The following is a 13,549-nucleotide window of genomic DNA, read 5'->3' as shown; positions in this document are numbered from 1 at the left end:
GACCTACTAACCGCATGACCTTGGGGTAAATGCCATCCGGGCCAGGTACTTTTGCAGTTTCGAACTTGGAAATTGTGATAGCACTTTCTTCTTGAGCAAAAGGTGTCACCCAACATCCGATTGTCATACTTATTATCTAGTCCACTTGTTGTGCATGTATTTCAGCATCTGTGTTAGTGTTTCATCATATAGTAGGGCTGTTAGCAGATTTTCTGCTAACTCCTTCGATCCAGCTGTCATTAAGCCATCCTCTCTACGAATTGTGTACATGAGAGTAGGTTCCTTAACCTTTTCAGTCAGTAGCTTATACGGTCTTCCCCATATGTCAAATTGCAGTTGCCTTCATAGAAACTTCTCCCAGCATGTCCTTTTAATTTCCTGAAGCAATGTTTTGTAGTGCATCTTAATTTCCCTGTATTAATGGAGCCCCACAGTGTGCTCAAATTGCCCTAAAGCATGTCTATAAGCTTTTCATCTTAATCTTACCCTTCTCAGCATGAAAAGTTTTGGGCTCTAAGGGATTGTAGCCTGACTTTTTATGATTTTCTTAGGGATATAAATGTCCTGTGCTCTTTGCAAGAGTTCAGTTAGTAGCTGCTCACTCAAGTTGATATGTACCAGAAGTGGCTGAGGGGAATGCTGCAACACAGGCAACTAAGCCATCTCAATCCGTTTTCCTGATATTTAACCCAGTCGTGCTTTCCTCTGCTTGGGTCCCTCTATTATTGACAGTTTCCCATTAGATGACAATTGCATTATACCTGCTCGTCGCTCGAATGTGCTCAGCTGGTTTACTGAATTTAAAACGGTGAGGTCCAGTTCCTGTACTGCGTCCTGTGTTATCTTACCTTGTTTGTCTGTTGCCTATGTGCCACTGAGAGGATTTTGCATTCGCATCTATTTTCACAAGGAGAGAAGCACCTTGTCCATATAGAGCTAGCACCTCGTGTTTATCTACACAAGGTACAATGGGATGACAATACTGCATGTATAGACTTACTACAATCCACTTCATCTGCGTGTCCTTCACTTCTGCTGTGACCATGTGCATGTCACACATTTGTCCCCCCTTAGTCACAGTTAATTTCCTACTTGTAATCTCAATGGCAGACATTTCCTACTGGTAATCATAATGGCAGACATTGCCTCATCATGGCCAGTAACTCGTAACATATCCACAGATAAATGTAGGAGTGTATTGTTTCTGCAGTATGGTTCTTGCAGACAGAGTATATCAACACTCAACTTGTCAGTTAGCTTTTGTATTTCAGTTGTAGCCAGTTTACTTCACACACCATTTATCTGTAGTATCTTCATCCTTTTATGTGTTTAGAGTGTCAAAGAAAACACATCCATATGCTTTTACAAAATCCACATATTTTAGATGGATCCATAGTCTGTTATAGCTGTTTCATCTTCTAGCAGCATTGGGTAAGTTGCACAGTCTTTCCCAGGTGTCACTCATTTTTTGTTACTGTTGCAACAAAGGATGTAGACAGGTTTCTCTTTGATCTCTGTCCACCTCACAAGAGACAGCTTCAATGCCCAGACAGAGATGCAAACACTCGCCCACCACAGCAGCCTCAGCCTGACTGTACCCAGCAGCCCCTAGCCAGGTGGAAAGAGGTTGGAGGGGGGGGGGGGGAGGCAGGCACCTGCACTATCACGACACTTCGCAAGATGATGAGTACTTCAACAATGACAACCGGCTTTAAACCAGAGAGCTTTTCATCAGTACAATATTCTTGTTGAACTCATGATGGTATTTTTCCTGTCTCATATTCCACCATACCAGGTGGAACAGTTTTGTCATACAACTTTATTTGTTGAATTATTATATTTGCCATTGACTGTATTGTTTATTACAATATCCATAATTGCCATTTTGACCTTAGGCCATTTTAAAGTGGTTACAGGTGCTGAAAACACAGCTGTAATTATTATTAATAAAAATGTGAGAACATTGCTCATATCAACCTTGAACACGCACTTGTTATGCTGACTATTGCTGCTTTTTTGGCATCTGTAATTGCTTGAAAATAATCTAAGGTTGAAATTGCAATACTGGGTAATGTAATAAACAGTTGTGTATATGAAATCATTTAAAAAAGTTTTGTCGCAGTATGTTCCCTCAAGGATCTAAATAAATTTGAGGGAATGTAGTCTACTCCAGGTGCCTTGTTTCAACTTCAGTCTTCCAGTGGTCTGTCAAATTCTTCTTGCAGTATTAGATCTCCCATGTCCGCCCTCTTCCCTTTCCATAATATTGGCTTAAAGTTCATTTCATTTGTGTAACCCTTCTATCTATTCCTTCTATCAATCAGGCTTCATTTCTTTGCTTAGTATTTGCTTGGCACCTTCCCATAGCCATCCATGTTTGTACATTATTTGCATTTCTCCTCCAACCATTCCTGCTTCATCATTTTACAGTTTCTATCAATCTAATTATTTACACATCTGTGTTCCCTTTTACCTGCTTTACTCACTTTGTTCTTTTAATATATTTTCTCCTTTTGTTATCCAGTGATTTCTAATACGCATTTCCTTTTTGTCTGTTTGATCATCTGTTGCCTCCACAATTTCATCTCTCAGGGCCATCCATTTGTCTTCTGTTGTACTCCTATCCCCCCATTTCAGTTATTAATTACATAAAGCTCTCTTTGACCCTCTAAATAACCTGTGGTTCATTTAATTTATGTTTATCCTTTGTTCTCAGTTTTCCACCTTCATGGAATTTTTGTAATTTTTATCCACAGTTAATTACTACTTAATTATGGCCAGAGTCCACATCTGCCCCTAGAAATGTTTTGTGGTTTAAAATGTGGTTTATAAATCTGTCCTATCATTACATAATTCATCTGAAACCTTCCAGTACTCAGTTTCCTCCACATATATGACCTTTCATGATTCTGAATCCAGTGTTGCAGAGAGGTAAATTATGCTCTGTGCAAAATTATGCTAGGCGGCTTACCCTTTCCTTAACTATCTGAATAATTTCTTTTATCTCGTAGTACATTATTTCAATCTCATCATAGCGAGCATATAAACCTGCACTGCTGTGATGATTGACTCATTTCTATAAGGGCTATAATAATGTGTTCATTATAGTGTTCATAAGAGCTTACTTATTACTTTCTTATTTATTATAAGACATACTCCTGCACTACCCACCTCTGATTTTGTTTCGGTAACCCAGTATTAACCTGTCCAGAAACCCTTTTCTTCATGCCACCTTACTTCACTAATTCCCACGTTAAAATACTTTTCTCTTTTTTAATTCTGTAACTTTTGTATTTTATTAATGTAGAACACCAAACTTGTTTTTCCTGATGACAACAACTTAGAGTAGTCCATGCCAGGATAACCAAATGAAGGGACTGTTCTAAATATGGAATGTTTTACCCATGGAAATGCCATCACCATTAAGCTGTACAGTAGAGCTCTGCATGCCTTCAGGGTATATAATTGCTCTAGTTTTCCCTTGCTTTCAGGTGTTCACAGTACGAACATAGCAAGTCCACATCAGCTTGTGTGAAAAGGCCAGATTATTCAATCAATGAGGCTATAGCCACTGCAGCTACTAAGAAGGCTGCTGCTGTATTTAGAAACTATGTTAGTCTGCCACTTGTAGATATTCGTGCAATGGATGTTGCAGCTACTCTACAGCTATTTATATCTAGGAGGCATGCAAGCTACCGTATTGTGACAGTGTCTAGGTTTTTTGAGGAGATCATTGTCAGTGAAGTTAAAAAATATCCCTCAGAGCTCTGAATCAGGTTTCTCTCTATTCCCAGAAATCTCATCACTCAAACACATGAATAAATCTTGCACATAAATGGCCTGTTTCTTCCCGATATTGACAATATTGAGGTTAATTTCAGCATCCCAACTAAGATGACACCACACACACACACACACACACACACACACACACACACACACACACATATTTCTATTTTTATGCATGGTTGGGTTTGTGGAAGGGCCTGCCATGAGACAGGTAACCAGAAAAGCTTGTATGAATATAGTAATAAGAACCAGTATCATCACTACCTTTTTTTCTTATCATTGGTGAGTTTCTTGACATACTGTACTAGTGGTAATTGTGCCAAAAAAAAAAAAAAACAGCAGGTCCTTCTTGAGCACCATCTGCCTTGTTATTTATCATTTCTTCAGAGAAAACTGAGAATCTAATAAACAAACATTGTTTTGTTATTTTCAGAGATTGTTCAGTGGAGAAATGACAAAGATGGACTACACATTTGTCCCAACAACAGTATTTACTCCACTGGAATATGGTTGTGTGGGTTTCTCAGAAGAACATGCTATTGATGAATATGACAAAGAAAATATTGAAGTGTATCACACTCACTTCAATGCAGTAGAAAATGCCCTATCAAATAGGGATGAAGGCAAACCATACATTAAAATAATATGCTTGAAGAGTGATGAGGTAATTTTACAGTTTAGTTTCTGTATTTAAAGTTTTTAGTTCCACTGCAGGGAAATTCATTTGAGAAACAGACACACACATTTAAAAGTGGAAAAACTGTTCCTAGCCTTTGACACTATTAACTTCGTCCTTATGGAGAAAAGGAGGATAGATTGTATTGGGTTAGAAAGAATAGCCAGGTTACTTTCACCTCAGGATAAAAGTAACTGTAGTTACCTGTTCCTACTTCCTTATCATTCCTTCTCAAGGAAAGATTTGATACTTCTGGAAGAAAGGAATATTTTTTTATTTGTTAAATATGTCTATCAAAAGTACTGAACTGGATTTATGCCTACTGGAGCAAAGTAATGGTCAGCCATTCTCTCTCTTTGTAAATTTTAAAGTTACTAGTACATTCATAGTAATTAATGTGAATATCTCACCATGTTTATTTAGTCACAATAGCCTGTGATTTGATGCAAGGATACCTCTCTGGAATAAAATGTTCAAAAAAAAAAATCTTTAAAAGTTCGAGTCATTCAAATACATACTGGACATTTTTCCGTAGTACAAAGTACCTAAGCAGATGTGTTCATTGTTTACAGTCTATATCTAATATATTTAATACTTCTACTAAGATTTACATAAAATATTGGAAAGGCAACCACTTACCTGGTGCATAGTGCACAGAAACATGTAATAGGAAACAGTTAACACTAGCTATCAAGCTTTTGCTCTTTTTCTAGTAAGAGTACACACATATACAGCCCCAAACACTTACATGCTCACAGTAGCAGCAAGACTGATTATTACTGTTGCTTATCAAAAGCAGGTGCCTTGGTTGATGGTGTAGGGAGGGAGTAGGGAAGGATGCACGAGGCAAGTAGGGATTAGCAGGGTAGCATGAGGCAGGTTTATAGCCAGATGACTCAGTGGCTGCACAACAAGACAAAAGGAGTTCAGAGGGTAGAGCAAATAAGTGAAAGGGAAAGGGGGAGGGGGGATGTAGGAAAGGAGGGGAATGGTGATGGTGATGAGAGAGTCAGGGAGGGTTGGGTGTGTTGGGGAGGGGGGGAAGACAGAGGCAATATGTGATCTGGATGGGGAAGGAGTGATGTGGACAAAAGAGAGAAGGATAAGATAAGTTGAGGCAATGGGGAAAAAGTTGTGGAGATTTAGGCCAAGGGAACTGAGATAGTGCAGGAAATGCTGGAGAGACAAGTCCCACCTGCATAGTTCAGAGAAACTTTTGGTCGATTGGAGTACCCAGATGGCCTGTCTAGTGAAGTGGCTGTTGTAGTTATACCTTGGTTTTGTGCTGTGCAGCATGTTTGACAACTGGATGGTCAAGTTTGCAGTTTGACACAGTTTGATGGTGCCCATTCATTTCATAGGAGTGAAAAGTTGTTGCACCCACTTAGAATGCTGTACAGTAATTGCAGCATAACTGCCTTTTATTGAGTAGGAGATGTCTGTGACTGGACTGTGGTAGGAGGTGGTGGATGGATGTGTGGGACAGGTCTTGCATTTGGTATGATCATGAGGAAGTGACTCTTGGGGGTGCAGAATTAGGAGCAGGATTTTAGTAGGGAAGAACAAAGACACTGTAGGTTGGGTGGGTGACAGAACAGCACTTTGGGTTATGTGGGTAAGATACCCCTCATCTTGGGTCACGATGAGTCATCAAAGCCCTGATGAAGGATGTGGTTGAGCTTTCCAAGGCCAGGGTGATAATGGGTGATTAGAGGGGTGCAAGTTGGTGGCTGGTTAACAGGATTACTGGTGCCATATAAGAAGATGGCAGAGGAGATCTGTTTATGGATGAGCAGGATAGGATATTGTCTGCCAATACAGGCTCTGGTAACGTTATCAGCATATTTTGACAACTTCTGCTTTCCACTGCAGATGCAGCGTCCATCTGTGGTTAGGCTGTTTGGAAGAGATTTTCTGCTGGGAACAGGTGACAGCTATCAGGGTACTGTTGATGGTTGGTGCACTTGATATGAATAGACGTATTTATAGAACCATCTGAGAGGTGGAGATAAACATATAGGAAGGTGGCTCGTTGATTTGAGAAGGACGAGGTGAAGCGGATTTGGAAGTCAGTGTTAAGGTTATGGAGGAAGGAGCAAAGGTTGTCCCTGCCACAAGTCCATATCACAAAAATTTAATCATTGAAACTGAACCAGACAATAGGTTTTAGGTGTTGACTGGAAAGGAAGGTTTCCTCCAGGTGGCCCATAAATAAGTTGGCGTAGGATGGAGTTGTCTGAGTGCCCATGGCAGCACCACAGATTTGTTTACAGATTTGACTTTGAAAGTGAAATTGTGGGCCAGGATGTAGTTGGCTAGGAGTATTAGGAAAGATGTTGTGGGTTTGGCAACAGGAGGACTTGGGGAAAGATAGTGTTCCAGGGCAGCAAGACAGTGGGCATTCAGGAATGTTGGTGTATAAGAACATCGCATCCAAAGTGACCAACAAGGAGTCTGATGATAACGGGGCAGAAACTACGGAAATGTGGTGAAAGAAGTGAAGAGTATCTTGAATGTTGAATGGGAAGTTAAAGCGAGTGGCTTGTAGGTGTTGGTCAACAAAGGCAGAGGTTCATTCAGTGGGAGCATTGCACCCAGCTGCAATGGGACAACCAGTGGGAAGACCTGTGTTGTTGGATTTGAGGAGTTTGGGGAGTAGGTATAAGGTAAGAGTGAGGGGGGGGGGGGGGGTTGTTGGTGTGAGGAGGGAGATGGATTCAGGTGCCAGGTTTTGGGATGGACTTACAGCTTTGAAAAGCTGCTGGAGATCTTTTTGGACTTCTGGGATGGGATCATGGTTGTAAGGTGTGTATGCAAAGGTTTCAGAAAGCTGACGGAGACCCTCCGCCACATAGGCTCCAGCACTGTGGTCACAAATTGTAGTGACTTTCTCTGTAGGAAGTATGATAAGGTCTGGGTTGGTTTTCAGCTTATGGATAGCTGTGTCTTCCACATGAGTGATGTTGAACTCACTGAGAAGGGATGTAGAAAAGAAAGGTGAGACATGGTTAGAAGTGAGGAATTCTTGAAAGATGAGGGAATGACTGGGTGAAAAGGAGGAGGATCATGGTTGCAGGGAGGTTGGAACTTTTTTAAACAGTTTCGATTGGCTGTTGTCAGTGGGATGTGGGACGAAGAAATGTTTCCACTGCAGAGAAGGGATAAAGGAAAGAAGTTCTTTTACATGTCCAGCATGGGTAAATTCAAGTTTTTGGCTGAAGATGAGTCCTTTAGAAAGTACTGAGACTTCCGTAGGGTCAGAGTTTTGGCAGAAAGATTGACAACAGTGTTACAGGATGTGTGTTAAGGAGTTGTGGAGTTGTCTGTTGGATGGAGGAAATTTGTGATATGAAAGATGAAGTAAGTCAGCAAGGAATGGTTGGGGAGCTTTTAGGTGTTTGGGGGGGGGGGGGGGGAGGGGGAGAGGATTGGATCAGAGTGTGCTTCGCTGTATCAGCGCCTTAGTCATTTACAGTACCCTTAACATGTAGCAAACTTGATGACCTTTTCTAATACCTTCTCACTGTTCTTACTTATCCATCAATGACCTTAATGTGATCGGCTCACTAAAGGCTGTTCTGGATGGGAAACAACTAAAGAATAGTAGGCCACATCAATAAACAATTGTGCATATCTGTGTTTACTTTTTATTTTGAGAAAACTAATTAGGAAAATAACATACTCTTTTGATATTACCAGCCAACAATACAACAGAGAAAATGTTTATATTGAATGACCGATGTATTTCAAAATGATTGTTTTTGGTTATACCTGCTTGTAATGGAATATTTTTTTAATGTATTTTTGTTTGTATTTGCAGAATCGAATTATTGGCTTCCACATATTGGGACCAAATGCTGGTGAAATTACTCAGGGCTTCGGACTTGGTTTGAAACTTGGTGCAAAGCTGAAAGATTTACATAATCTTGTGGGGATTCATCCAACCTGCGCTGAAGTAAATTTTTATTTTTACTTTACATTAACTTTGCAATTCAGATATAGTTGTCTAGTGTTGGATAGCAGCTGAAAGAGTTTCATGGCTCTTAAATGGTATGCAGTAGTTCACACAGATGTGTACTAAGACAGCATTGCTCGATATTGTGATTGCTTGATGGTACACAAAAAGAAAGCCAAATGTAAATTATGAATGTTAAAATGAAATAGTAGAATGAAGAAAAGCTGATAAACGTTTACCTGTAGACTTCCACTAATAAAGGTGCATCACATGACTGCGGTTCTACAGTTAAAATAAGCAATGACTATGATCTGTTAAATTGTGGGAGAGGTATGAAGAGAGAAAATAAGTGAAAGCTATAGTAGAGGGGTGACTAATGTACTACACAGTGCAAAGTGTGAGAGGGAATACTAGTAAAGCAACATCTGAAATTAAATACCCAGTTGAATGAAAATGTAAAGAAATCATACTGCTGTCAGTGCCTTAGACCTCCTGTTCTACTCATAGTTGTCAATTGCTCAAAGTTCACAAATTCAGCAACAGGCTAAAAACCATTTTTGCCAGGCTTTTGCTGTCCTTTCAGTAAACTGATTGATTTCAGCAGTACCAAAATTGTGTAATTTTCTGCACTATTAACACATTTGCTCTATTGCTTGGATTTTTTTCATGAATTTTTTCTGTTCTTAAACAGACAAATCATTACCACCCACAAACTGAAGATTGTTCATATAAGATCTGTACATGCCTTTATATGTTTCAGTTAAGTGATTTAAGAACTGTTTCTAAGGCCGCAGGAAATTGCCTCAGTGTGATGGAGTCAACTAGTTGCACTCCTCCTCATCCCCCCACCTCCACCCCAATACTAAAATATCTATGCCCTTGGCATAATCTAAACTTCTATACAAAAGTTAGAATAGTGGCGAAAGCAGAAAGGATCGAAAAATACTGTGACACCAACAGTTTGCTTGCAAATAGAAATTATGTTTTATTTATAAGAAAGAAATATTTCTTCAGTTGGGCACATTATTTAAAGATGATGATAAATCAGTGGATTAGAAGTGTTATGCTTGTCATGTTTGCACTTTTATTTCCTTGAAATATAATGCCACCAACAGCATTTTTATCCTGTATCACATTGTAGAATCCTCCAATACCTTGAAACACATTCTCAGCACCATAGCACGTTTCACAGTGTGGAATGTCATAACTTTGTGAACTGTCAATAGATGCAGGCAGGTACAAATGGAGGTTAAAATACCATTTCTTGCCAAGAACATATTGTCAAGCAACTAAATCCTACTATCATCAGCCACTAAAAAGTTCATTCAAAAATAACCACTTCACAGCAGAACTAACATCATGCCTTATCTGCATGACGTTCAGTGGTGTCTGCAAGATATTTGGCTGCAGAGCTTACAACTGCATTAGTTCTTATAGTTTCCTCATAAACTGTGTATCAAAAGTCCGGTGCCGTTTATGTGTATGCAAGACAGTCAATAATGTGTCCCTGTTCACAGAAGTTAAGAGATGGTGGGTCTATTTTTATGGGATAAGCAGCTTAGAAATTTGGCCTTGAATAAATTGAGTGCTGTGCTCTTAACTGGATAATGTTGCTTCAGTCTGCACAATACTTTTCTTCAAACATTCATCTGGAAGAGAAGGTGGTATTCAATGCAGTTTTAAGAAATTTATGCAAAGAGACCAGTCTTGTAATAGAGTGGTCCTGAAATGGGGCAGCATTAAGTTTTATAGGTGTATGGAGCATCACATCTTCATTCTTGGTTGCAAGCATTCTGTAACAGCCACAGCTATATGGATGAGGTTCTACAACTTGCATGTGACTTCCTAGAAGTGCTAGTAGTCCATATTTAACATTTTGTGACCAATAATTCCTGTCCACTGAGGAAGAAACAAATTGCAGTAAGTCAGATGCCAGCACAAAATCTTTCTGACCTTCACATAATTCTTTCATATGAGTGTAGTTGATTGTCATCAGTTCAACAACAATATAAAATAGTATGTGCAACATCATTGCCAAGCATGTGTGGCAGCTAACAGTAACCATATACCCCTTTTTTTTTTTTCAGAAGAATTATCCAGTTTTGTTAATTGTTTGAAATTTGTGACTTTGTTCACAAAACTTCCCTGAGTATATGTTTTGGACACTAGTGTATGCGCTCATAGGTAGCAAATTGCGCCTAGTACACATCCACTGCGGCGCTCGGGTCCACAGCACAGTTGCAACACCTGAGGATGGGCTTATGAGAGCCCAAAACCAGTCGTGATAATAAAACAAGTTTACAACTGAAGTAGTATTTTCAACCTCTAGTCTTCCGATTAAGCTTTACATTGTTCTGTAACTTTTACACCATCTTGGTCAGGAACTAAATCCTCATTCCATGCATAAATGTAGTTATAATTTTTTGTTTCTACAGTGTACTTCATGACAAATTCATGAAAAGGAGTCAGTAACTGTCACAATGTACGTAAATCTAGCTAGTAACTTTGAACTGATTTCATCATTTTGTAGCTTATTCTGCAGCTTACATGTGGTTCTTGTTGCAGTACCCAATTTTAAATCCAGCTGGTTCCCTAATGAGGTCATTTTGTAGATAATTGCGGAAGCTACGCAACGAGCACATCTCTCCCTATTAAAAAGAAATGTTTTCTGTCATTTTCAGATGGTGCTTATGCAAGTGTTGGATGCTTTACCTACTACTATTGGCAATATTTGATGAATGTATTTATTCTTGCAGTATAGTACGGTCCTTTATATTTTGTTATACAAACTGTGCTAAGGAGGATTTGAAGGCCATGAATGTGATCTTCCTGTTGCTCGTAATAGTGTTCTGATTGACAAGATGCAACTCCTATGTAGTACAAATTCTTTTGCGTATAAAATGGAAAATTTGACTGAAAAATTACTAAGATACGAAAAGTTCTGCAGGTTCGCAGGAGAGCTTCTGTAAAGTTTGGAAGGGAGGAGATGAGGTACTGGCAGAAATGGAGCTGTGAGGACTGGGCATGAGTAGTGATTGGGTAGCTCAGATAGTAGAGCACTTGCCTGCGAAAGGCAAAGGTCCAGAGTTCGAGTCCCGGTCCGGCACATAGTTTTAATCTGCCAGGAAGTTTCAGATAAGCACACACTCTGCTGCAGAGTGAAAATCTCATCATATGAAAAGGTTGTCTACGCAGGTCACATTGAGTGACCTGCCCTTCCTTTTTAACCTTCCCCATTCTCCTCTCTGAAGAACGAACTACTAGTTCTGAAAGCTAGGATAGTGTCTCTTATTTTTGTATGTGCCTGTCAGCAGTGCTGATACTACGTCTCATGAAAGTCGGTCCTGGTGAGTGATTCTTTCATGATTTTATACATTTCGTAATACTGCAGGTAGATTGGAGATGGGACCACTTGGTAGCTGCAACCAATAAATACACCGCCTATCCACCTATTCCCTTTTCATACTTTGAGTGTTTACATGGTTTTGATTGTTCAGCAAATTCAATCAGCATCATTATCTTCTTTATTCTGTTTTTTGTGAAAATTTACTGTATTTCATCCTCTAGATTCCTGCAATCCCTTCAGTGATTTCCACTAAAAGAATAAATATATCATTTCTCGTATTAAAATCTTAAGTTTCTTCATCCTCCAACACTTAAGATACTTTTTTGTTCTATTTGATTCTGTTTCAATTCTACAGGTCATTTAATTTGAATGTGTATTACAGACTACTTTTTTCAACAATGTGTGTAGTTCTTATTTTTATGCCTTGCTGTCCTGTTTTTAGTAAATATTTTGAACTGATTGAAAACTAAGCTATCTTGCATAATCTTTTATTTTATTATGTCTACCTTGTTTAATTAAAAACCAAAGTTAGTCTCTACAATCTCTAGTTCCTGCTCAGTATGATGGCATTAGTATAAGCATAAATATGAGAAATGGACACCCCCCCCCCCCCCCAATTGAAACATGAGGTGGAAAAATAATATTAAAAATGTGTGATGTTGATGAAATCAAGTGGAGATAAATGCCATGACAGGAGAGACAGTGCAGAGTCCAATTGTTTACCAGTCATTCGATGCCAACTGTGAGCAAACATTACCTAAGCCAGTGATAGGTAAATGTGAAAGGACAATTGTGTGAAGAACTCTTGGAAACTATCCACAGAGTATAAAACAAATGATGATATGTGTACAATTAGCAGTAGGCTTACATTGACTATGTTTTCTGGGCCAAGAAATAGTGGATTACTAGAAAATATTTCTGACTTTATAGTGACCTGCATACACTAGAGATCTGAAGCTTTTTTTATTGTAGTTTCGATAATGAGTTTCTAGCTTTCAGGTACACGGACTGTCCATTTCATTACCCAGAAATACAATAAAATGTGTTTTCATAAAACCTTGGTATGGAACCTAAATCAGTGACAGTCTCAATGCATCCCCCCAGGGGGTCCACAACTCTTTTGTGGACACGTGCGTAGCGAGCACGGGACCCCGAGCTAATGTGGCCCTCCTTCCTTTCCGGGCTGCATACCTTCCCTTCCCTTTCCGCATCTCTCCCCGTCCCCCATCTTCGCCCCCCCCCCCTCACCTCTGGCTCTTTCCTTCCCTTTCTCCCCCTCTGGGAGTATGGTTTGTGCCTACGTCCGGAGACGGACGCTCGAAACTGTTCCAAATTCCTTGCTTTCTAGACTTGCAAGTCCTCGTCCTTCCTCTGTCCTTCTCTTTTCCTTCCCTCTTCTCCTTGCCCTTTTCTCCGCTGCGGCATTTGAGACCCCCTCTTCTTTCCTTTCCCTTTCTCTTTTTTCCTCCCTGTGCGTGTCTGAAGGCCGACCCACGCACTTCCATGCGTAGCCGGTGACGGGGTAACGCGTAATTCCCCGCCCCGGGTAGACAGGTTAGACAGGTAGGACACATACGTACCCCTGGTAACAGCCAGGCCCAGGGAGGGGTGATTACCTGAGCTGATACCTTCCGAAAGTGCCGATTGGTCCCTCCGTCCGTTTGTCGGGAGGTGTGACCTGAGGTGTGAACAATCACCTAAGGCGGGTGTGCCCTTGGTGAGGGCCCCCACAAGGGAGGAGCGCGCCATCGGAGACGCCGGTAATCATGGGGGATTCTTCCGC

The 13,549-nt window shown here is 40.1% G+C and overlaps 1 protein-coding gene across 1 annotated transcript in view; it reads left to right on the top strand.

Annotated features, from left to right (window-relative positions):
* LOC126470062 (thioredoxin reductase 1, cytoplasmic-like) overlaps positions 1-13,549 on the top strand; it is a 106,429-nt gene that overhangs the window by 86,292 nt on the left and 6,588 nt on the right. The window contains 2 exon segments of the mRNA XM_050097564.1: positions 4,223-4,453; positions 8,286-8,420. Coding sequence (XP_049953521.1) covers positions 4,223-4,453; positions 8,286-8,420 — 366 coding nt within the window.

The sequence above is a fragment of the Schistocerca serialis genome, chromosome 3, assembly GCF_023864345.2.
Source record: "Schistocerca serialis cubense isolate TAMUIC-IGC-003099 chromosome 3, iqSchSeri2.2, whole genome shotgun sequence".
In the NCBI taxonomy this organism is placed as follows: domain Eukaryota; kingdom Metazoa; phylum Arthropoda; class Insecta; order Orthoptera; family Acrididae; genus Schistocerca; species Schistocerca serialis.
The sequence above is the reverse complement of the archived record's forward strand: the minus strand, read 5'-3'. Positions and strand labels throughout refer to the sequence as shown.